General features: G+C 36.6%; 1 protein-coding gene across 4 annotated transcripts in view; it reads right to left on the minus strand.

The window, feature by feature from the left end:
- Positions 1 to 25,496, minus strand: part of PRKN (parkin RBR E3 ubiquitin protein ligase) — a 704,427-nt gene that overhangs the window by 465,931 nt on the left and 213,000 nt on the right. For all 4 annotated transcript variants that reach the window (XM_027634131.1, XM_027634133.1, XM_027634130.1 and 1 more), the window contains exon 3: positions 22,117 to 22,357. In XM_027634131.1, the coding sequence (XP_027489932.1) occupies positions 22,117 to 22,357 (241 nt within the window). The remainder of the gene's footprint in view (positions 1 to 22,116; positions 22,358 to 25,496) is intronic.

Below are 25,496 nucleotides of genomic sequence, written 5' to 3' on the forward strand. Positions count from 1 at the left end.
GACACAGCTACAGGAAGTCTTTCAACAGATTGAAAACTACATAAAGCTAGTATTGTTTCAGATTCCATTATATTTACATTTAGACTAGTTGTAATTTGTAAAATGTAGACTGACTGTCAGAAACCACAGACTATTTCTGCAATTTGCACCCACGTAATGAAAAATACACAGTTAGAAGTGAACAAAAAAAACATTCTTCCAAATGTCTTCACTTTAAGGACTTTGCTTGATTCAACACAGTAGGAGAAAAAACATCTGAAGTATAAGCCTACAAGTCTCAAAGTAGTGAAAATTTCCACATAAAGCTGAATTAAAAAAAAAAAATTTGGAGGTTGCACTACTGCACTTGAAAAAGGAGAAATTACTTATAAGATCCCATTCACTTTCCAAAGATATAACTGGAATGTTCTGCCTTTAAACTTTTTTTCTTTAACCACTCTTCTTTAGCAGCAAATATTTTACAGAGCACAGAACTTTCATCCCCAGACCCATGTATGCAGATGCAGAAATTTATGAAACTTTTGTACCCGTTCTTGATTATACTTATTCTTCATGACGACTATCTAATTTAGAAGATAGAAATGGCATTATTTAACAGCTATATTCATCTAAACTGATTGTGTTATATTCTAGTGAGAAAAATAGACACTTTTACAGTTTGATTTAATTCATCCTAAAGGAGATACGAAATGATACAAACGTCAGATAAATTGTGTCTAAAAGAGTCTGTTTTTTTCTGTTGTGGGGATTTAGAATCACTAGATGTAGTAGAAATATCTACATTGCAAACCTCTGAAATTAGGGGAGATGAATGCCACTTGGTGTTGCTGTGCACAAGAACTCATGAAAAAGAGCTGCAGTATTTTGAAGTATGGATAACAATACGAAATAGACTAAACAGGAAAAAAACCCCAAACTCACCATAATTCTTTTCCTTGAGATTGAAATATGATTTGCAGAATGTCTATGGACCTCAGGTAATTAAAGTATATGGAAGACACAGCTACTGAGGAAAAACAAAGGACTTGTCACTGTAACAAGGACTAAAAATTTAAGAAGAGTTGAAATTTGGCTGAAGAGGGTGTAGTGCCTGTGTAAGAGGTGGAGTATCAGAAGTACTTGACAAAGACAACGGGGCACATTTATCTTTTTAACACCTTCTGGGTGAAAAATTTTTGTGTGGAAAAAAAACTTCTATGAATTAAAAAAAAATGCAAAAAGGATAGTATTTGTTCTATTTTAAATTCCTGGAATTCAGAAGGGGGAAGGTAAAAATTTTATTAAGCATTTTTACCCAGAAAGAATCTTCTGCTTCACTTCTCTGAGCCTCAGCATTATTTACCTTCACTTTCTTTTATATTTCACCCAAATCTTTCATTATCTTGCTACCCAGATCACTTCTGTAATTACATTTTCCCATTCTCATTCCTTTTCCTGACCTCTGTGTAAGCTTCACCTTTCTCTTTCTTCTCACAATATACCTATCTCTTCTTCAGCTTGCTCTCTGATTTTCACACAAAGGAGCAAAATTCAACATTAACGCTAGTATAGTTTATATTTACAATAAGGACTGAAGGCAGCAAAAAGAGAAAAAAACAATTGGTATGATTCTGCCAGACAGCAAAACATGAGGGGAAAAAAAAGAAAGCCAGACAATTTCATGGAACTGATGAAAGTTTGACAAATAATATATGAGAGAAAAACATTGCTACCTCATATGTTAACAAAGTGTTTAAGACTTAAGGTATCAAAAGATTTCCCTGAAAGTGTACTCCTTTTGCATGAGGAAACCACTATGTACCAACCATAATATTGCCAAAAAGCAACACCCTGACTGCTTTTTACATCATCGAAGTAACTGAGTGTTACCTGTGGTGATAACAACTGGCTAAAACTGGTTTATTTGCAGTTGAAGGCAGGGACTTCTGGGTTTAAGGCCAAGCACATGAAGGGAAGCAAAGCTGCTCCAGAAAACTATGCCTAGGTGGCACAGATCATGCACTGTAGGCTTCAGCATTGAAAAGCAGTTGAGCACAGTTTCAGCAAATAAACTAAGAAATGTTTAAAAATTAAACCACTGGTCATCAAGAAAGTCCCAGGTCATGCCAGAAAAGCAAGAAGATATAAATCCAGACACAGCATACCTAAAAACATAGCCCGGGCATGGAACAAAGGTAAGGACCTGAGGTTAAGTGTAACGCCTGGACCAGTGGGCCCACTGAGGATGGGGAGATGAAAACCCCTGACAAGGCTTCCAGCAGCTCTTTCTCGCACAGCTCTTTACATAAAAGTCTGATCCAGGGTTACACAACTGCCCATTTCACAGCTGGCCTTTGACATGATCAGTTAAACACCCAAGGGAGGAGGGAGATTGAAGAAATGGCAGTCTGTTGGTGCCTTTACACCAAAGAAGTGATATCCCAGAAAATACCCATGTCATGTCCAATAACAAACAAACTACTCATAGATCATGGGAAGGGTAAAAAAACCCAACAAAACAACCAAATCATCAGCTTCTTAAATTGATAATGTGACAAATAAAAAGAAGCTATAATTGAATTTATAGAATGGATGCCTGCATTTGCAAATTGAAGATGAAACTGTATCAGTTATTAATAGTTTCAAATATGTGACATTTCACAAAGGCACATCCACACAGGGGATACTACACAGTTTTGGAGACCACCTTTTTGACAATACAGAATGTAAACTTCAGATTGCTGCTCTTGGTCAGTTGGAAATTTTATTCCTACTGTAGTGTACAATCACAGTAATTAGATACGTCTATTTTGATTGAAGTTCAAAAATCAGCTTACCCTCAGTCAAAATAATGGCTATTCTACTGAGATTCTTCTCTGTATAAGCACTCTAAATACTTCCAGTGTGTGGTCGGGGGAAACAGTTTTTCCCCTGAAGTTCATCTTCATGGCTAGGCTTCGCGAACGAAGATTTGGGAAGGCTTTATCCACATTTGCTACAAGCACGCTGGTGGCTTATGAGGCCAATATGTGACAGACATATCCGATTGCAAAAGGCACAGCAGAAAGACTCCTTAGATGGTGTATTCTGCAAGGCACGGTTCTTTCTGCGTTGCCTTTTTTCCTCAAGAGTCATCCTGCGTGTGTTCTCGAAGGAGACAGCTGCGTTATAGATGGTGTGTCTCCAGGCCTCCCGATTTGAGGCCAGAGTAGACCAGTTATGTTGATCAATAAGGCCAAGGCTGAGATGTTGTTTCAGGGAGTCCTTGTATCTTCTCTTTGGGGCTCCTCTCTTGCGGCAGCCAGTGGCAAGTTCACCATAAAGCAAGATCTTAGGGCGTCCTTCATCCTGGAGACGTGCCCTGCCCATCGCAGCTGCATTCTCCGCAACATGGCCTCAATACTTGTGACAGTTGTTTGCCCTAGTTCCCCTGAAGTTATAAAATGGTAAAACCCCAGGGAGTGGTGACCCTTGAGGTTTTACCCAATGAGCGCTTCTGCAAAATATAAACATATCACAAGCAGAACGGAAGAGAAGGTTAGTTGTAGTTGTTGTTGGAGAAGTAGCCATGTTGTAGAGCCACGAGGAAAAGCAGCAGCAGCCCCACTGGGGACTGGGCCCCCCCCAGCCCCCAGCTGGGGGCTACAGGGACTTGGAACAGCGTAAGGCTGGGCTAAGTACCTGTGGTTGACAGTTGAAGGAGTTTCTCTACTGTAAGAAGCAGCAGCAGCAGGGCAGAACTGCACTGACCGAAGAAACGGTGGCAGAGAGCTAGAAAGAGATAAGAACTGAAGAAGCAGCAGAAAAAAAACATGCAGCGGAGCAGGAAGACACAGAGTTGTCTGAGAGACGAGAGCCAGCAGCAGAGAGAGCATAAGCTCTACAGAGACAGAGTTTTGGGTAAGAACTGAACCAAAAACCCCAAACTCCTTTTGTGACCTTTCCTAAGTGGAGAGGATGGATTCCTACTGAATGGAAGTCCTAAATGCAGCAGCACTGCAGAGAGGAGCTGAAAAGCTCAGGTGTCCTGGAAAGCTGGACTGGGACGATTAAACGAATGTGGAGGGGGTGACCTTGGCCCCCCTTGAGGTTGCTGCCAAGCTAAGCTAGCAGCCTGAGATTAGAGCACAGAAGCTCTGACAGAACTCTTGAGGTAGAGGTCTTCAACTGGAAGCTGCCCAAGACGTTCTGACTCAGGGGTGAATCCCCTGAGGAAGGGACCTTCATGGGATGTCTTAGATCATGGAATGTCTTACATCCCATGATATGACATGGTGAAGCGAGTTTTGTCCCTGCTACGCAGTCCACGGAAGAGAAGACCCTTGCTTGGAGACAAAGGGCCACGAGGGCTTGGGTACCCCTTCATGTGTACTGGCAGAGATCCAGCTACAGCTGCTGCATGGGAGAGAGATAGACTGCTACTCTGAAGAGAATGCTGCTCTGAAAGTGGAAAGGATCTTTCCTTCTTCCCTCCTGGACTTTTATTTGGAGGGGAGAAGAGATCTGATCCATTGTAAATACTTTTATGTCATGGTAGAAATAGTTAAGATTGTATATAATGTATTGTAGTATTTATTTGTACAGTCATTGTAATATATAATCCCTTTCCCCCATTTTGAGTCTCGTGTAGTATCTGGAAAAACCATCTCACACTGGGTTGAGATGTGGGAGAGGGCTTGGACTAGGGAATTGGATTTTCAGAGCTCTCAAACTATGACACAGTGTCCCAAAAAACCTTGCTCTACTCAACTAATGTTGCCCAGATACAGGTACTAACGTATCAAAGGTAATTGCAAGTAAGAAAGGGCAGTAAAAAGCAGCAACAGTATTGGTGTTAGTTTTAGTTACAGTCTCTTACCCTATTACAAAACATTCTGAAAATGTTTGTTTTTCAGAGCACACAAGGAATAAACAATCAGGTAGCAAAGCTTATGGAAGATATTTAATTTATTTAAGGTACTAAAACTTTATCCCTGGAAGTGGTCAAGGTCTGATTGGATGAGGCTTTGAGCAAAGTGGTCTAGTGGAAGAGGGGGTTGGAACTAGATGATCTTTAAGATCTCTTCCGACCCAAATAATTCTAGTATTCTAAGATTGAAAGCCTTCCTCAGCATTTTTTTTAATAGAAACTATACTGTTACTGAATGAAAAATTCTCTTGTTTTATCAACAAGAACCCACAAATACTGAGAATATTTAGCTCTGTTGTATCAGATACTTTAGCAATTAAATGACAACAGGCCTCTGTACAAATCTTACAAGTTTAAAATAATAGATTATAAATGTTTCTATTTTCCATTCTTCTGATAATGCTTTCCATCTTGTTATTAGTTCTGATCCCTTGGACATTCAAAACAGGAAGATCTTTCCAGCTATTTTGTTTTGTTTACCTTTATAAATATTAGTTTTTTTTAAGAAACATTATTTTTAATACTTTTTTTAATATTCAGAGACATTTTCAAAGAGATTCCACCTGATGTAAAGAAACATATAACCAGTTACCAGGTAATAATGGCCAATTTTGATGGTCGAGCATACAAAATATCAGTTATTTTGCAACAGAGTAGTATTCAACATGCACCTTCTTGGGCTAAAAAAACCAATTGCAAAATGTAATATGTTTCAGCAATAGTTAGAAAATATGGAGATCAACACTTTGTTTAAATTTTAAACATTTAACATGAATTGATGATTGCACTAGTCTATATCTACTCTCAGAGGAAACCACAAAAAACAAATACAAATAAAATACAAATGACAAAATACAAACTCCCAGCCTCTCTACTTAGAAAAAAATTTGAATTTGCCAAATAATATTATTTGTAGAGAATAGATGTTTTTCATAGATAAAAAAGTGAAATATGTATATAAGGAATTTATAAATGCAAAGACTTGCACAATCACAATTGCAAGCAAAACTTGACTGTATTTAGAGAATGATATTATTTTATAAAACAGATCAAACAGACCTTTCTGTAAATCGAAATAAGTGAAATTCATGTTTCAAGGTTATATTATAAGCTAGAACTTAGAAAAACTTCTGTTTTCCCTCTTCATTGCCTTTTTGCACGAGACCAGGTGATAACCAGCAGAGAAAGAGGTCAACAGATCTATGTAGACTTGAGCAAAGATACTGTGCTTACACACATACAGATACAGACAAGCACTTACACTCATATAAATCTGCCTAAAATTTAACATAAAGCTTTTAAAAATATTAACATATATCAAGTGACATTTATCAACTACTGGAAAATTAAAATAATTTTATTAATTATACATTATAAATTCCATTATTCAAAACGTGAACACAAAGTTCTAAGAAGGATTTTAAAAAAGAGTTCTCCCAATATTGTATCTATTCTTCAAAATTGTTTTAAAACTACTTTCAGATATGCATACATTTTTAAAAGAGTTTCAGCTTCAACTATTATGCAGATTTTCAGAGATTTCAATTTTAAAAACTGATCCTATAACCTATATTTATAAAACAGTAAATATATATTAATGTAGGGCAGCAGATTGTCAAAAAGGCCTCAGAAAATACTCTAATCAGCACTTAGAACAAAAAACCCACAGATATTGACAGGCCACAATCCAGGTGAAAAGAATGACAAATATTCAGAAACCACATTATAGAAGGTGCTTTAAGCGTTCATTAAATTGAGATGGATAGTATAAACTAGTCAGCTAACTGCTGACCAAGAAAAAAAAAGGTAAAAATATATTTGGAAAAGTATTTTAGATACACCTTGTATAAATATTAATTACAGACACAGCTTACTGTGAAATGATTTTAAGTAACACTCTAGAAGCTATGAATGGAATTGCAAGATGGATGTTTACCCTAAAATGTGGGTGCAAAGCCCAGCAGGAACGGAGCTTATAACCAAACAGCTAATCCATTCCTCTACCACAATGTCCAATATTGAGAGATAAACTGAATAAAAGGTTTGCCAAGGTTTTCATGATTTGTTGACCAAAAGAAAGTTCCCAGCCTGAATGAGCAAACATAGAAGAAAAAGCATTAATTCATTATAAACAAAAAGAAGTGAGAGAGTTAAAGAAAACTTGTCTCTTTGCATATCATCCCTCTTTGGACACCATACTAATCCTGTCTGTGAATGTACTGCAGGTTCAGTAAGGTTTCAGACACTGGTTTAAAGGATCTCCACCAGTGATACAAGGACAAACATGAAATTTCTGTCATCAGTTGCAAGACAATATTGTAAGTCTGAGCACACAAAACCAGACATCTTCAGACGTTCTAGAGATTACTGTAAAAGTCATGCTACAAAGATGTTATAATAATATTTCTGTTTATACAGTGCTCTACTTAAGGGTCTGTTTAGACACCTCTCCAAGCCAAAGCTATTCTTTTTTAATCATACTGTATGTAACCATTGCGTATTTAAATAAAGAAAAATATGACAAGTAACTGCTTATCTTATAACTACAGCTAACGCTGCATATTCTTTCCACTTCCTTAACAAGCACTACATCACTATTCTAGCAGAAAAATAAATGACTAGTGAAAACAGGACTGTCCATTAATGTCCTAAATAACTTGCCAGTACTTTTATTCTAACAGCTATTTCAGTGTGTAACAAAATGTTGCACAATAACAGTTTACCACAGAAGCTGTCTTTTTGATTGATCTACGACACTACTTCTCATTCTCAATGCCCTGCATGTCAGGCTCTTCACTCTGAAGCTTGCACAGAACTAGAATTTTAATGAAAATTTACTCTCTTAGAAATAATGGGGACATAGAAAATGGCTCAGAAAAGATGTATCTATAACTCAGCTGATATGACAGTTTTTATACAGACAGAAAATACCAGAACCAGTTTCCAAAGCTTGCTATTTAATGACAAGGGTAACTTACTATTTCAGTAAAAGTAATATTTTGAGGAAGATCCTTAGCTGCTTTTACAGAAGTGAAAAGACTTATATTAGCTGACAATCTTTATCCTAAAGTCTTGTCCAGAAAAATAGAAAATATTGTGTGAAAATGACACTTTCCCATCCTGTATCGTCTCAACATAATGGTATGGTCGTTGCAACACCTTCATGTAATGCAATACCAGGACTATGCTGAGAAGAGTAGGAACAGATTTTAAGAAAAAAAAGTCAACTTAGAATTTCACATATTGTGTTCAAATATGCTCTAAACTGAAATGTTAGGTATGCAGCAACACTCTTTTGCTTTTAGAACACAGTTATAAAAATATAAACCTAAGTCAAGAGGCTTCTTTATCTCTACAAACCATTCAGCAAAAGGGTTTGGGAAGAAGGCATGCAGGCTTTCCAGGCTATTAAAACCATTAAAAGCAATGAGCAGTAAATAGCAGCTCTTCAAAGCAATACATACTAGAGTTTCCAATTTTGACACATGTAAAGAGCTAACTTCCTCCTGTGGAGGAAGGAAAATGCAGAAAAAAGTGTTTCAGAAAAGAAGGCAAGACAGACAAAGAGAAAAGCAGAGTGCACTTGCAATTGCACTTTAAGGTCAAAGCTTGAACCTCAAAGCTCCTCCAGCTCTGCACTAACAAAATTCCCCATCCACAGATTAGCTGAGAGGCAGCAAGATTCATCGCATTAAAGTTAAATGTGCAGAAAATGGAATCATAGTAATCCTCACTGACATGTTTACATGTACAGTCTGCTGAGCATCTACGTCTGTTATTTGATAAGAAGCATGGAAATAATAGTCTCAGACTTTGAAACAGTGATACAGACTAATTCTAGCCCTGCAACTCTTATAGATGCCTCATCACATCTGAAAATTCCTCACAGTGAGGTGATGGTACCCACCATCTAGTGAGATCCCTTGCTGTGCCAAGATACATAATTCTACCTATGAAAACTTTGAACTTCAGTTCATGACCGCTCCACACTGTGCTTTGGGGAGATGCTTCAGGGAGGCTTTAGCCAGAAAACCTGTTGGCTTGATCATATTCAAAAACCACAGAAAACACTTTATTATCCAGAAGGAACTCTATCAGAATGAATTAAGATAATATTTAAATACTTAGAATAACTCAAGATGAAGTTTCTAAGACTATAAGTAGATATCTGTCACTATAACTCTTAATTACCCTTATTTCCCTGCAAACCTATAACCAAGTGAGAATGTAGTAATATGTAGGCTCTGTAAACTTTCTCAGTAAGAAATATTATCAATATAAATACTATTCATTAATCAGTATGCTCTCTGATTCATCAATTATTAGATTTTTTTATGTTATATGTACAGTATCTTTAAATGTCATAGCAGAATTAAATGTTCATTGCATTTTAGACACTACAGTGCATAGCGATTCCCTGCTCAAAATTAATTTCAGCTCAGTCCTAATATCACTCTTCAACTCGTCAGTTTAAAAAACCACTCTCTGCCCCACATTAGCATTCCTACCACACAACCTGTTGAGACCCCACTCCTCACCCTTCTACATACAGCACAGAGCTTTAGCAACTGCTTGCTACCCTACTATGGGTTAGTGTGACACTGAACCAGCCACTGTCATCTTAACTCTCAGTAGTTCCCTGGGCTGCCACACCAATCAATTAAGCAAATTGATTTTGGAAAATCGTTTTGTTGAAGTTAAACATAAATGCTTAAAGACTATTTTGTGCATTCTACTTGAGATGTACTTAATCTCTACAAAAGCCTATTCCCTTTCTCCCATCTCACATGGACTTAAGAAAGTCTTTTTTTTTTTTTTCTTTTTACTTTCCATACAGTACTTTTGACATTTTTGCTGGGGGGGGGGTCTCCTTTCTTCTGATGAATTCCCAAGTTACTCTACAAAGTAGAAGACATTATTGCAGATTCTAAAGAGACAGGTTTTCATCTTGATGCCTCCCTACTTCCTTCATCAGTAACTGTTTGATTTCTAGTTGATTCTCATAAAGGACTGTAATAGTCTAGGAAACAATCAAGATATCATATCTACATCTCCAGTACTCAGATTCCTGTTCTGCTATGTATCTGTGCAGGAGGTAATCAACCCTGCAGTTCTGCCATATTTAGAGTATATTTATACGTCATTTAGACAGAGAAAGAGACTTTGGGGCGACTAAAGGAGAACAGGGGTAGTAAAATGCAATATGGGAGATTAAGGAGAAACAGCAAAATTATACTTATTGTTGGATATGGCAACATTTAATGAAGACGTTTTATTTCACTACATATTGCTGGGCAAATATAGATCTTTGTGCCTGGATGGAAGATATAAAATGTGTTTGTTCACATTTATACTGCTACATTTAGCGTACCTGAAAAATTTCTCTTACAGACTAGTAGACAACATGTGGAGGACAGGTAATATTTCTTTGAAACAGAATTTTTTGCATCTCCATCCTAAATATTTCAGAATGGTTAAATTTATAAAGATATTGCTCAAGATGAGACAAATATGAGCTCAGCTAAAGCCATCACTGTGTTGAAAATCACTGTGAACTATGTTATGGGGTTTGGAAACGAGGATAAGATATATAACTATTTACCACAGATTACGTAACAAGAAGGGTAAAAGTACAACATCCATCATCATTAAACACCATGAAATCATTAATTCAGATCTTGACCTTACAGAAGTGAAGACAGTGGGGATTTTGCTGTTTATTTCATTATTATTTGCATGAACACAACATTCTTTTTAAGAGAAATAACATCTGCTTGGGGAAAGTCCCTGATAATGTTAATCAAAACCTTCACCTAGCCATATCTCCAGGACTTTGTTTAAAACATTACTGAAGTTTGATTCAGCTACTTTAAAAAATAATTAGTGGAGGCTGGAAAGAGTTGCAGTAGATAAAAGCTCACTTGCTGAGTGATATACCTTTAAGTCAGAAAAAACTGTGGTGAACAAAAGGAGGAACTGCGGCTACCAGTACTTCGGTTGATCAAGTGAACTTTTAAACTCTTTTTATAATTTTAGTTAAATCACCTTCACAGCAAAAAAGCAATAAAATAAAGTCACCTAACAACAAAACTCAGAATACCGAGGCTTATAATAAAATCCTTGACAAGTTGTGCAGTGTTGCATGAAGCTGAAAATCAGGTTCAACTTAAGACCCTATCTCCACATCCATACATTCCTTTCCTTTTCTATGTTCTTGTCTTTTGACAGGTAAATGTCAAGACTCACAGAACAAACTGTTGCACAAGTATGGCATCATGGAAGCTTGGAAAGCACATGTTGGTGCTCAAAAAATATGTTGGCTTTCAGGGATTTCCGGGGCACTTTGCTTGGGGATGCAGCTGTCACTTTTGATATTTCAATCTTTATTTTGCTGTATGAGAGGCTAGTTAAAGTTGAACACACCCATATATATATATATATATACATATATATAAACACATATATATCTACCATATGACCTTGAATTTTAGGTGGAAATTTAGTTGCAGATACTGTACTCCAAAAATGCAGATATTGTTACAGGTAGATAGACTGTCAAAGCTAAGTTTGCAGCATTCATCTGCAAAAATCAGTTATAGCAGCAGTTGATCATAACTGCTAATATATTAATGATACATAACTGAAAATATAATACATATTCAGAGAATCTGACATCTTCTCCAGGTCAAAGACCTAAGACTGAATACCCAGAGAGATGTCAACAGTATGGATAGGCTTGTAAGATACAGTTTCAGGCGTATCAGTGAATACAAAGATTAAATCTTTTTTTGAACTAGCATTTGAAAAGGTTAGTTTTGAATCTTAAAGGTTAACGATTAAACAGGGACTTCCAGATCCTGGGTACCTTACTAAGAAAACTGTGATTCTGACACAGTAGTTGTGCTAAAAAATGGTGCCACGGCACACGTAATCCAGCTCACAAATATTCCAGACAGTTTAACTTGCAGGTCACCGTAGTATTCTGTCTCATAAGTGAAAGGTAGATCAAGGAAGATATTTTCTTAACTTATCTTCTTTTGATCAAAAATGCTGTAATCCTATCTAAGTTAAACTTTCTGTCCAGTGCCAGTAGATCCCATAGAATATCAACATTCCAGAAACTTGAACAAAATATTAATAATTACAATGATAATTGTTGCAAAACATGTCTCTTTTATTCTGTTCCAACTGGATAAAATCTTAGTTGCTGGGCATAATGTAGGCCCAGTAGTACTGTTGTTTCATGATGAATACATAAGGATGAACAAGGTTTAAGCAAAAGGTTCAACGTAAGGTACTGCAGTGCAGGAGAAAAAAAAACCCTGCACTGAAGGATTTTTGGAAATCCATGTAAGGCTGATATAGAATCACAATTTCTATGTTTAGATATTCTCTAAAAGAAAGAAAGAAACAAAAAAAAGGACAAAAATCCTGAGGCATACAGGATGAATAAAAACAACTGAAATCCTAGCTGGCAGTCTCTGAAGAGAAGCCTGAATGGACACAAAGGCCACTACCTTGGCATCTCGAACAATGGTCACCCAGGTAGCAGTGAAAATGTGAAACCTTCACTGAAACAAAGGTGATGGTAAAATTCTAAAACCTTTTGGCACAGCAATGCAGGATCATGCACTGATTTTAATTCTGCTTTTCTGTGAATATGAATTAGAACCCCTGAATTAACTGTCCATTTTCCAACCACAACCATTTTGTTATTTAAAAACAAAAAAAAGGAAAGAAAAACACACCTGCCAAATGCAATGATCTTTTTCTTTCAGAGAAGTTCAAATTTAGTCCCATTGAAGCTATTTGTCTTTATAGAGAGCCAGGTGTGTTTCGTTGGCCATTTTTTATCTTCCAGTATCAACTGTTCCATGTAATTACTTTCTGTAGATCAAGCCTTTTTAATAGGTCTGTTTTCCCAATGTCCTTGCTGTGTGCACAGAGCTCCCAACAACACTAATGAATCTTGAGCACATGACTTTAGTGAAGACTATGCTTTGTGTCATTTCGAGTGGTAAGAGCTCATAACAGAGACTATGTAGTGCAAGCACTAAGCTGCACAGTAGCAGCAACCACTGTTTTTTTAATGAACTTTAGGCATTCTTCTTAGAATACCATGACATAAAGCCCTGGAGGAAAGAGAGGCCCAAGGCTACTTAATATTCAATGCTCACCTCTTCCAAGATTAGGAGCAATGCATCCCAACACAGAGGAAGTCAGGCAAAAACACCAGGCCTGCATGGACAAACAAGGAGCTCTTGGATAAACTGAAACACAAAAAGGAAGCCTACAGAGGGTGGAAGCAAGGAGAAGTAGCTTTGGAGGAATAAATAGAGATTGTCCGAGCAGCCAGGGATCAGGCTGGGAAAGCTAAAGCTTTGACAGAATTAAATCTGTTCAGGAACACTAAAGGCAACAAGAAAAGCTTTTATAGGTAGGCCCTCTCAAGAAAGAGACTGGAGAACTGGTTAACCAGGACATAGAGAAATCTGAGGTACTAAAAAACTTTTTGACTCAGTTTTCACCAAGAAGTGCTCCAGCCACACCATCCAAGTCGCAGAAGGCAAAGGCAGGGACAGGTAGAATGAAGAATCACCCACTGTAGAAGCAAATCAGGTTCGAGAACATCTAAGGAACAAGAAAGTTCACAAGTCCACGGGACCTGATGAGATGTATTCTGTGTGTCCTGAAGGAATTGTCAGATGAAGTTCCATCATATTTGAGAAGTTGTGGCAGTCCAGTGAAGTTCGCACTGACTGGAAAAGGGAAAAAGGACAGGCCTAGGGAACTACAGGCCACTCGGTCTCACCTCTGTGCCTGGCAGCATCATGGAGCAGATCTGCCTGGAAACAATGCTAAGGCACACAATTATTTTGGAAAACATATATAGTTTTGTTTAATCAATACAGAACATTTTCCACCTGCAAATGTCATCTCCAGCTGGTGGCATAAAGGTGCAAGTGATGTGTTTGCAAAAGAACATCCATCCATGTCATCAACCATAAACAATCAAAATACAGTGCAAGAACAAAACTGTGTTCCACCCCATCCCTTGACACATGAGAGTTAGCAAATGCTACTTTCTTCAATTAACATGAAAGAGCCTTTAAAAACAATAAAGTAATTAGAGTCGTTCATGGCAGATAATTATGTCATGTAAAGAAGAGTATTCCTGGAAGTGCTTTAGCATCTATTAGAAAAGAACATTTTTTACGTTTTTCCTCTCAAATGAATTTCACAGACATGCAAGATGTGGGAAAGTGGCAGCATTCTCATCAGTGTTAAAAGCGTATGATATGAATGAGGTCTCCAGCATGGCACTGGTTGCAATAAATTATCAAGTGTGTGTTCTGTTTTCTGAAATGGGCTCAATTTATCATTTTAGAGAAAAGGTTCCATTATGCTAATGTCTTATAAAATCACTTTTTGCTGTTGCTGGAAGGTGAAGAGGAGATATCAATTTTTATATATAGAATGTGAAAGTATTGCAGCAGTGAATTGTCAAGGGTTAATAACCCTAACAGAAGATACAATTGACAGAACTGTCAAAGAGCAAACTTCCAAGGACTTTGTAATGATGAATTTTCATAACCCTACTAGAAGCAGAAAAGGCAGAATAACTCTCTTAAGCTTTTTTAACTCTTAAGCTCTTTTAACTATTTCAAAAGAAATGTTGACACAAGAGAAATGTTGACAGAATTAGCAATAGTTAATTGCTGGGCTGAAAACTTATCCTCTGTTTTCTAATTAACCCTTGAATTGACACTGGAGATTGTTTAGGAAGTAGTTTTCCAGTGAAGGTCAGATTAGAAAATACCATTATCATTCTTGTCAACTTGCCCAGACAACAGACATGAAGGATAATCAGACAGGGGTACAGGGGTGATTACTTGAAAAGAGGACTATGTGTGTCTAAATAAAACTTTATAAAATAAGAATGTTTTTCTTCTTTTGAAGTACTGGATACAAACCAGGTAAGTACTAAAAGAAGAGAACTAGAGTTAGATAGACAGTTGGTTTGATCCTGCATAATAATTCTTTTGTGGCTGAGATGTGATTTTTAACCACAAAACCTCTTTTTTTCCTGTGCTTCAGAAACATTACCATATTATGAATAACATTTAAAAGGAAGCATTGTCTTAGGGGCATTCCTTCCCATAATCCAAGAAACTACAGCAACTAATCAAGGAGATAATGTAACATATATTGACATTAACAGGTTGCCCAGGTAAGGGGTTGACTGGAGGTATTTAAAAGATGTTCAGAAGTGGCACTTGGGGACATGGTTTCATGGTGGCGTTGGCAGTGCTGGGTTAATGGTTGGACTCAATGACCTTAATGTCTTTTCTAACCTTAACAATTCCATAATTCTATGATTGCAATATATTTTAACAGTTGAAAAGAAGTGGAGCTAGAGAACTGCAACCATTATCTTAATGGATCATCAAAAGCGCCTATCTGGATCTCACAGCTTCAAACATGGATCACAGTTCAACGACTTCTGCCATACAACATTTAGCAAATAACTTGGAAAATTAAAATTTTAGAAAAGTTCTCATTCAATGCATAGGAAATATTTAGTGAGATTGATTTAAAATTAAATTCAATGTTACTGCACCATATAAAAATGTTATTATCATACTCTTCTCTTAATATACACATGGATTTTTAGATCTCAGATGCACATACTTAAAGGATGGTTACTTCCGAAAAACATGTTCTAACACTGTGATGATCTAGTCAGGCACAACGTGTTTGCATTTTGCATTAAATATGTGAGCAATATGACCACAAAGGGACAACAATGTCTGTAGTTGCACACATCTTTGTCTTATGAGGCAGCCAAGTGACAAAAGGCTGTAAAACAAAACAAAACAATACAAACCAAAACAATACCAGCATGAGGGACTGCAAACGGGGAGAACATCTTCCAAGTATGGAATACCCATAAACAGTGGCTGACAAAACAAAACCAACTAAAGCAGCGAGGAGCACAGAGAAGATTCCCATTCAGGACAGGGACAAGTAGTATAAAAATATCAAATAAGAAATGAAAAATGGAGAGAAAGGAAGACAAGCCTGCTTTAGTTCCAGTTTCTCTTTTCAAAGAGCTCTCAGTCATGATTAGTTGAACTTCTGTGACTACAACACCAGCGCAATGAAGCTCCGTGGTACTGTACACCAACAGCAAATTTAAGACAAAAGGTCTAACAGTTAAAGTCTAATAGTTATGTGTATGTAATGATTGCACAGTGATAGCCATTAACAATGAGCAGGAACTAACCACTGACACATGCTGTTCAATGCAGAAATTTTGTAAGGTTTTGTTTTGAAGTTTAAATCAGAATTGTACATATGGTAAATTTACAGTGTATAATGAAGACAAATGAAGCCTTTCTTCCCAGAAATTATTTGCCAAAATCAGGACTACTATATTATTTCGGAGCTGGTACTTTATTCTGCATTTCTAAAAAAGTATTCATACCCTTTTCTGGATGTAGATTGATCCTCAAATTAGTACTGCACTTAATATTTAAAAGTTTGTAAAATCATGTATTATAAAAGATCTAAATTAAATATAGGCTAAATCACAATGTGTTGCATAATGCACTTTCATTTGCATTACAATCCTAATACAATAGTAAACTGTCTGGGCACCAAATCCAAAAATACGTAGTAACCTAACTAGTTACTTGAATATGTCTACAGAAAGAATACACTGGTTTCATATTAAATAATTTACTACTTTTCCTTGTACAGCAATATAAATGTTATTCAAATGGATGTCTGTAAGAAAGAACTATCATAAGAATCATGTAACCACCAGGAAATGGTGTATTAATATTTTAAAAATTTAACAAAGGTCAGTGTAAGTACTCTAATAATTTGTTTTTAGAACAAAATTTTCATATCTCTGGGAAAAAGGACCTAATTACTGAATGTAAATTGTACAGAATACTAATTTTCCTTCCTCAAACTACTGATTTACAATACTGTGGACCTAAAGTAGATTTAATTAATTAATGTTATAATTAATCCACAATTGAATTGTACAGATGCTAAAGGAAAAAATCTTTATACTGATTAATTTCTTTTGAAAAATTGCAGTTAAATTACAGAAGAGAAACTTCAAGAATCTTTTTTCTCTTTTCTAAGGAAATAGTAAATTCTTAGATATTTAGCTTTATCACACAACAAAGCAATATTAGGTCATAGGAAAATAAGTTCATTGTTGTCTCAGTTTTGTCTGGCGCAGTTGCTCAACACTTACAGAGCTTCATGTTTCTGAGTAACAACAGAAACGTTGTTGCCACACTGGAGTCCGTTTTGAATGGATGAGTGTTCATGTTTTGATGGCATTTTCAAACAGGGGATAAGAAATTGCTGCAGCTCTACTCAGCTTTGTACTGGGTAGTGGCACTCAGCCTAACATCACATTAAAGTGGGGAGGGAGACATACACCATACCATTGCCCAATCTGGAACTAATTTGATATTATAAACTTTATAAGCTTTATAAAACTTAATAAAACTTTATAAAGCTGTAAGTAATTTTACAGTATTTCAGGAGTTTAGAAAGCTCATTTACTTCAAACAGATCTGACACAAAAATTCTTATTCTTTTAGGCTTTTTGAGTAAAAGAAATATAATAAAATGTAATATCAATTACAGAGCATAGGATTTTTTAACACACAGTCTTCAGAATACTATTGAAAAACTATTTGTAATGTCAGCAATTTCCCTGCCTAAACTGATACTTTTTTTTAATTCATCAGAGCTTCTCTCAGAAATAAGTACAGTTTTGATTGCCCAAATCCTAAATTGTGGTTTTACCTTCTAAATGTTTTTTTCCCTTCTAAATGTCTCTTATACCAAACTCTTACATAGAATGGGAACGAGTTCATGACTTTATGCTTTACTGACAAGAATGTCTTTGGCAATGACAGTTTCACCTTCTCTATCTCATATTTGTGTTATTTGTAAAGATAAGAAGTTTGAACAAATATTAAGTTTTGACAAAGCATTTCCTAACTAGATGGAAAACAATCAATCCCTCTTTTTTCTTGAGTGTACATCTTGGCACACCTAAGTCAGTATATACCAGTACTTTATTTACTCTTACGTGAAAAGAGGAACATGGAGAGATAAGGAAACAGAGGTGCCTTGCATGCAAGCATTTGTAAAGGGCTAGCTAAAGAACACTGGGATTTTCTTTGGAACTGATGAGATGAGCATTTATTTAAAAGTTGTAAAGAAAAAACCCTAAGTAATGATGACCACATCCAACTGATTCAGACAAAATAATAAACTAGCTGATAATGGATTAAATTAAAAATTACATAAGTAACAAGCTGAATATCATCTAACAGAAAACAGATGTTGTCAAACTATTTTAATTTTTTTGATACTACAAATTTGCCAGACATCAGCAGCTGATAAATATATTTAGAAAGGGATTCTGCAGTCTGACCTCCCGCCCAGCACCATCCATACTAGGTTGAAGTCCAATCTTTGTTGTTGGACCTGTGTTTCAGAAAAAATGTTCTATATTTACTTATTGATAGTAAATAGGGTGAATTCTTATAAGCCAGGATAACTTGCATTCGTGGTTATTTTCCTGGGAAGTTAAAATCTATGTGTGGTATTTACATTTGGTGGTTTGCACTTTCTATACAATGAAAGCTTAAATCCTGAAACAGTTGGTAAGATCTAAGACTCCCGTGTTACCAAATTTCCACTCCCTTAAATGCCACAAGATTATACCAACAAATATAAACAAATCATGACCTGCACTTTTTAGGATTCTCATGACTATTCTCGTGAATCTTTTAACAGTTTTGACATCAAAACAGCTTGTTATTTCAGTTTTCGTTATGCAAGTGTCAAAAGCACAGAAAAAACATTTTCTCCATTCCACTGTTTTCTGTTCTTACTTCCAAAAATTGTGTTAGTTCTCTTGGACCTGGCATCATGATGCATTCTCATATTCAGCTGATGAGTCACACAAATCCTTATGTTTTTCAGATTCAGTGTTTCTCAGGTAAAAATCAGAGAATCAAAGAATTGTTAAGGTTGGAAAATACCTCTAAGATCGAGTCCAATCATTATCTCTTCATCCTATATACGTATCTATGGATATGAAACCATTATGGAACATAGTTTATTTGCTTACATCTTGTTTATCAGAACACTTTGTCCCAGACATTGGACAGAAGTAAACTAGGAGGAGGTGAAATGAGTTTTTTTCACATGTACATTAGAAATCATCTAATGTTTTCAGAAAAAAAGAGAAAAAAAAAAACAGAAAAGGGCATTTTTGTTACTCTGCAGAAAAAAGAAATGTGGAAATCTTTGATGCAGAGATTATTTGAATCCATTTTTGGTTTTTTTTCAAAAATGTTCATGACTTTCAAACTTCTGAATTTCTCATAGAGGAACAGATGCTGTGCTCTACAAACGCAAAGCAATTAAGATACTTCTCCAGACCAGTCAAGAGTTGATGCCATTACTCACATTAGAGTGGAGGTGAGCTGAGAGGACGATGCTCTGTTATGCTCTTCTGCAAGGAGCAAATAAAACCCATTTGTGGAGACACGATGCCAAGCTATAACGGCTTTCGTCTCATCAAGTGCAGCAGTTCATAATACTTAAGTATATTGCTTCTGTAAGAGCAGTACAACATAACAAGAATTGCCTCTCTCCTGATATGTCTGGAAAAATTTTACATTTTGACCTCCAAGCATTCATGTAAATACTTGAAAAATACTGTTTTTGCAGCCAAATGCTGCAAAAGCTTCTGGGAGAAGCTTTTCTGATGCAAAAATTACCACAAACCTTTTCCCACAGAATTCAAAGGAGGGCAAATAAAACAAAAGCAGGGCAGGAACATTGGCTCAGCATCTTGTGGTAATGAGCAGAAATAACTTAGGTTTCAGGAGACATGAAGTCTCAGTGTTTACTGCTATAATTGCAGAATAGCTGTGTAGCATGTTAGACTAAACAATAATAAGTTAATAATTAATAAATCCTTAGCCTCTAAATTGTACATTTAAACTTGCTAACTACTCATCAGGTAGTATCTCTCACACATAGAAGAAAAAAGATTATACTTGGTTCAACTGTACAGGTTGCTACTGTAGACTGTTCACCACAACCATCCACCTCCTAAGACAACAGCTTGATAAGTATAATTTTAACCATCAGTGATGGTACTTGCCTTTTTCAGCCACTCATTCCCACTACTATTAGTCATTTCAGCTGTGTCAAAGGAAATCCTCACTACATAGTAAGGTGTATTGGAAAAATGATCTCTGGAATAATTTTCTTACTTTCTTTCCTTCCTTCCTTCCTTTCTGTCTTTCTTTCTTTCTTCCTCTCTTTTCTTTCTTTCTTTCTCTCTTTTCTTTCTTTCTTTTTCTTGCTGGATTATTTTTAACCCAGACTGTTCCTTAATTTAGGGAACTAAGTGACCACATATCTACAAATTAACCCACATCAAACCCATAATAATAAAAAAACCCAACATTAAAGTCCCCCACATTGAACAAAAGCAGTAGAGCTGAACAGACAAAAGGACAAGTTTCCACAGTGAGAATCTAAACAAGGAAAGATAATAGGCCTTTAAAAAGTACTTATTATTAAAATCCTTCCAGACAGAATTATTGGTAGAGTGGCTCTTTTCTTTTTCTTATTATAAAAATAATTTATAACCTAATCCTAGATAAAATTAGTCCACCTATATTATCAATATATTTTTTCCTCAGCTTTCATTCTGCCATGAAAATATTTGCTGCAACACACCAATCAGTAGAAGACACCAATCAGTTTGTACCTGGCTTCACAGGTAGTCTGTGCAGTCTGTGGACAAACTTGTCACATGACAAATTTTGAAAGTCTATACGCATGTATAAACTATTTTGTAGAGTCAAGCACAGTTATTAAAGCCCTGTACATATCATGTAGAGGGCTGAAGAAATAAATACGTGGTAACATTTAAAAGCTTGCATTTTTGCCTTGCTTCTGAGAGTAAGCCCAGCCTGAAGCCCTGTCCCTAGTTTATCGGATTTAAATGAGCATGCACCTCTCTTATCTCATTACTCATTCAGACTGGGAGATGTGGATCATTAAGCTGGGTACTAATTTGCTCCTAAACTGCACTCATTCATCATGAGTTGGCAGTGAGAGGTTGACCAAGTCAGTTGTGGAATACATCTGTGACCCTCCCATGGATTGTGTATTTTCTGCATGAGTTACTTAATAAATTCTCTAGAAGTTATTTTAACAGTTTTAGTAGACATTTTTGTTAAGCACAATGATTTCTGTGGTCAGGTTAGTCACAGATGTTGTATTCAAAACTCATCTTCTATAATCTCAATCTATCTGTTTAGTATTACCTTCTTTATTGTGTAAAAGGGTATTTCTGTACTGTTCTTCATAAAATGACATTTCTGATGGACTATTATGATAAATTAGAACAGAATCTGGTATTGCACAGAATGATGTATCTTCACTGCGGATAACGTATTTGTCAGTAAGGGTTATCTAGACTGTGTGAGGAGGGGGTTTCTCTGAGGAGATTCATGTAATTGCTAAGGGATTCTTATATGTGCTTCTGACTTAAGCTTCTCTCTTATGAACACATTCTGCAATTACTTAACTTGTGCCTCAGATTATTTTTCATGATAAAGATATTTTCAGCAATCATCTGTTGGATGAAGAGGTACTAAAATCTATAATATGATTCATCATCATGTGTTGTGCCAGCCATGTTTTAATAAACAGTAAATCTATTGCAAATATTTTTACAAAATGTATGGTTATGAAAACATCACAACAGATTGGGAATTAAACACATTTGCAACACATAAACTGTCCAACATTCTAGTTAAGGAAACTTCTGTAATAGAAATTTTACAGAGACTACTTTTTACCTACTCATAGACATCTGAGGTTTTTACCAGTTTATAATAATTTGTAAAAATATTAGTATAATACAATAATACAATAGAGACAGGAGCAACACAAGAAATCACTCATTTTATACACAAAACAAAATTGGATTCTTATCACCTCTTAATATTGTAGTATTTTTGTTTAATAATTAAAATAAACCACATATTGTGGGTTTTTTTTCCCTTGATGTAGAACTAGAACTGTTCACCCTTAAAAATAAGTAGACAACTATTTATATATGTAAATTGAAATGTACTACATCACTGAATTACCTAATTTTTCAGAGGGAAGAGAAACACTGCTTTTTCCAGGATCCAGAATAACAGCCAAACCTTCAGATAGTGATGGAAGGATGCTGGTACTGAGATCTATGCGAGTTAGGCTTTCAGGTTCTCTTTCCAAGGCTTTTAGAACACCTCCAACACAGTTATTTTCTGTCCCCTCCTTGTTTTGACTGTTCTTCTGTGGACTCTGAACAATATGGACAATGCTCTGTTGGGCCAAGTCACACTTCTGGAACACAAAACAAAAATCCCAATAAATAATTAATTGTGATATAATGGACAAAATTCCTCTATCTCCAATGTGTTATTTACTAAATTGTCTCCAAGCCACTCGGTGGAGAAATTCAGTGGATGGTAATGGAGTTTAAAGCAAAGCGACAAGGGTAAATTGCTGGAATCAGGATTACTTGCATTGACAAAAGGGTCACAACACTTACAAGTTTTAAACATTTAACAAAGAAATGGTGGACAGAGCCAACAGCTCTAAATAAGTCTGGTTTATTGGCACAAATGAAAAACTCCAGAGGTAGCACTACTAAATCAAGAACTAATAATATTCAACACTTAATAGGCACTCGCACAGATAATGCTGATACACACTCTTCATGTAGAAATTTAACGTCAAATTTGATTATCACAGAGAGTTCATGAAGCTCTCTCAAGCTACTACAAAGTATTTTTATAAACAGAAACAGGGAAGATGATGCTATTGATGGAGACCGATACTTATTGCTCCTTTAGATAGCTGATGTCATTGCAAAACCTCTCTCGATTTTTGAGCAGTCTTGGGAATATGGAGAAGTCTCAGCTGATTGGAAGCTGGCAAATGTTGTCCCAGTTTTCAAAGGCAAGAAGGAGGACCCTGGAAACTACAGGCCTGTCAGTCTAAATACAGTGCTGTGTAAAGTGATGGAGAAGATTATTCTGGGAGGTATTGAAAAACACCTGAAAGACAACACAGTCATTGGTCACAGCCAGCATGGCTTCATGAGAGGAAAGCCCTGCTTATCTAAACTGATTTCCTTCTATGATAAGGTAATCCACCTGGCTGATCAAGGGAAGCCAGTTGATGTAATCTTTTTGCATTTCAGCAAAGCTTTCCTTACTGTCTTTCACCATATTCTTCTGGACAATTTATCCAAAACACAGCTGGATAAACACATCATGTGGTGGGTGAGCAATCGGCTCATGGGTCAAGCACAGAGGGTAACAGTGAATGAGGTAACATCAGACTGGTGACCTGTCACTAGTGGGGTTCCACAGGGCTCCATCTTGGGCCCAGCGCCCTTCCACATCTTCATAAATGACTTGGATGCAGGACTGGAAGGGATACTAAGCAAGTTTGCAGATGATGCAAAACTAGGAGGAGCTGTTGATTCCCTAAAAGAAAGGGAGACCCTGCAGACAGACCTTGATAAATTAGAGGACTGGGGCAATCACCAACCATATGAAGTTCAACAAGGGAAAGTGCCCAATTCTGCACCTGAGATGGGACAACCCTGGATCTTTGTACAGACTGGGGAATGAGATGCTGGAAAGCAGTGCTGCAGAAAGGGATCTGGGGGTCCTGGTCTATGGCAAGCTGAATAGGAGTCAGCAGTGCCCTGGCAGCCAGGAGGGCCAACCGTGTCCTGGGGGGCATCAGGCAAAGCATCTCCAGCCGGTCGAGGGAGGAGATTGTCCTGCTCTGCTCTGCACTGGTGTGGCCTCACCTTGAATATTGTGTGCAGTTTTGGGCACCACAATACAGGAAAGATACCGAGCTATTAGAGAGCATCCAAAGGAGGGTAATGAAGATGGTGAAGGACCTTGAGAGGAAGCCATGTGAAGAGTGGCTGAGGTCACTTGGTCTGTTCAGCCTGGAGAAGAGGAGACTGAGGGGAGCCCTCATCACAGTCTACAACTTTCTCATGAGGGGAAGAGGAGGGACAGGCACTGATCTCTTCTCTGTGGTTACCAGTGACAGGACCCAAGAGAATGGCCTGAAGTTGTGCCAGGGGAGGTTTAGGTTGGATATTAGAAAAAAGGTCTTAACCCAGAGGGTGGTTGGGCACTGGAACAGGCTCCCCAGGGAAGGGTCACAGCACCAAGTCTGACAGAGTTCAAGAAGCGTTTGAATGATACTCTCGGGCCCATGGTGTGACTCTTGGGGATGGTCCTGTGCAGGAGTTAGACTCAATGATCCTTGTGGGTTCCCTTCCAACTCGGCATATTCTGTGTGATTCTGTGATTCTCCCTAATGTAATTTTAAGTCTAAATCTGGTTTTAGATATAGACTCAGTATGAGTTCCCCATTGTTTCAAGAAATGACATTTAACTGTTGACTTTAGAGTTACAGAAAGCCTGTGAAAGATCTCATGACTGCTATAGTCTTTGCTGATAAAACAAAAGGATTGCTAGCAATTTTAGCCCAATTCATGATATCATTTTGTTGTCTCACATATATATAAGCTCTTCCTCTTTTTCAGTCCTCAACAGAGGTGATTCTTAGACAGTCGTTCCAGATCTTTTGTTTTAGAAAAAAAGTAGGATGAATAAAGATCTTAAGAAACATCTATTCATGATAAATCAGGATAAAATTCACATCTTGTACAGCATTTTCCTAATACAGAACAGAAAAGCAAAATATTACATCAGAATTAGAAATCACAGAGAATTTAGAAGACCTATCATTAATGAAGGGCATTCAAGAAAGACTTGTATTGATCTCTCCACAACATACCTTGCAACAAAATTTGTTCTTTTTTGCGTGATACCTTCTGGAGACCCACACCTATTCTAGTGTCATGAATGAACCACACACAAACATCAATCTACACAGAAAGTAGTTTGAATTTCCCTCAGGAAATTAATTTTCCAACTCTTTGCAGCATCATTAGGTTGGCCATCTCTGCCATGAAATGTCAAGACAGACTGCTGACTACATTTGGGAGGAACAGAAAGAGAATTCTAAAGCATTTGCCTCTGTATCTACAAAATATTTAGATTTTTTAGTTTATATTGTAGTAGTTTATATTAAAGATGCAATTATTGCATACACTTTTAATTGCAAAAGATTCCTTTATAGATATTTTAGTGCTGTTTCTACCCTTGTTATTACCCACTTTCTCTTCTACCACTTTTTCAATTCTGGTCTCCTCCCTGTTTGGTGGTTTTCCTTCATTCTCTTTCATTATTTCTCAGCACTTCTCTCTCCACCCTTGCAAGGTATTTCTAAAAGATAAAAATCTGTTGTTTTGTTTTGTTTTAATTGAATTTTTAATAACACACTCTCTCCTTAGTGAAGCAGTAATCAGCTAGCAGAGATTTGCCAAGCAAAGACACTGCAGTCTTAATATTCAATGAAAGCAGTTATTAGATTTCAACTT

The sequence above is a fragment of the Corapipo altera genome, unplaced genomic scaffold (assembly GCF_003945725.1).
Source record: "Corapipo altera isolate COAL_440 unplaced genomic scaffold, ASM394572v1 2b, whole genome shotgun sequence".
In the NCBI taxonomy this organism is placed as follows: Eukaryota; Metazoa; Chordata; class Aves; order Passeriformes; family Pipridae; genus Corapipo; species Corapipo altera.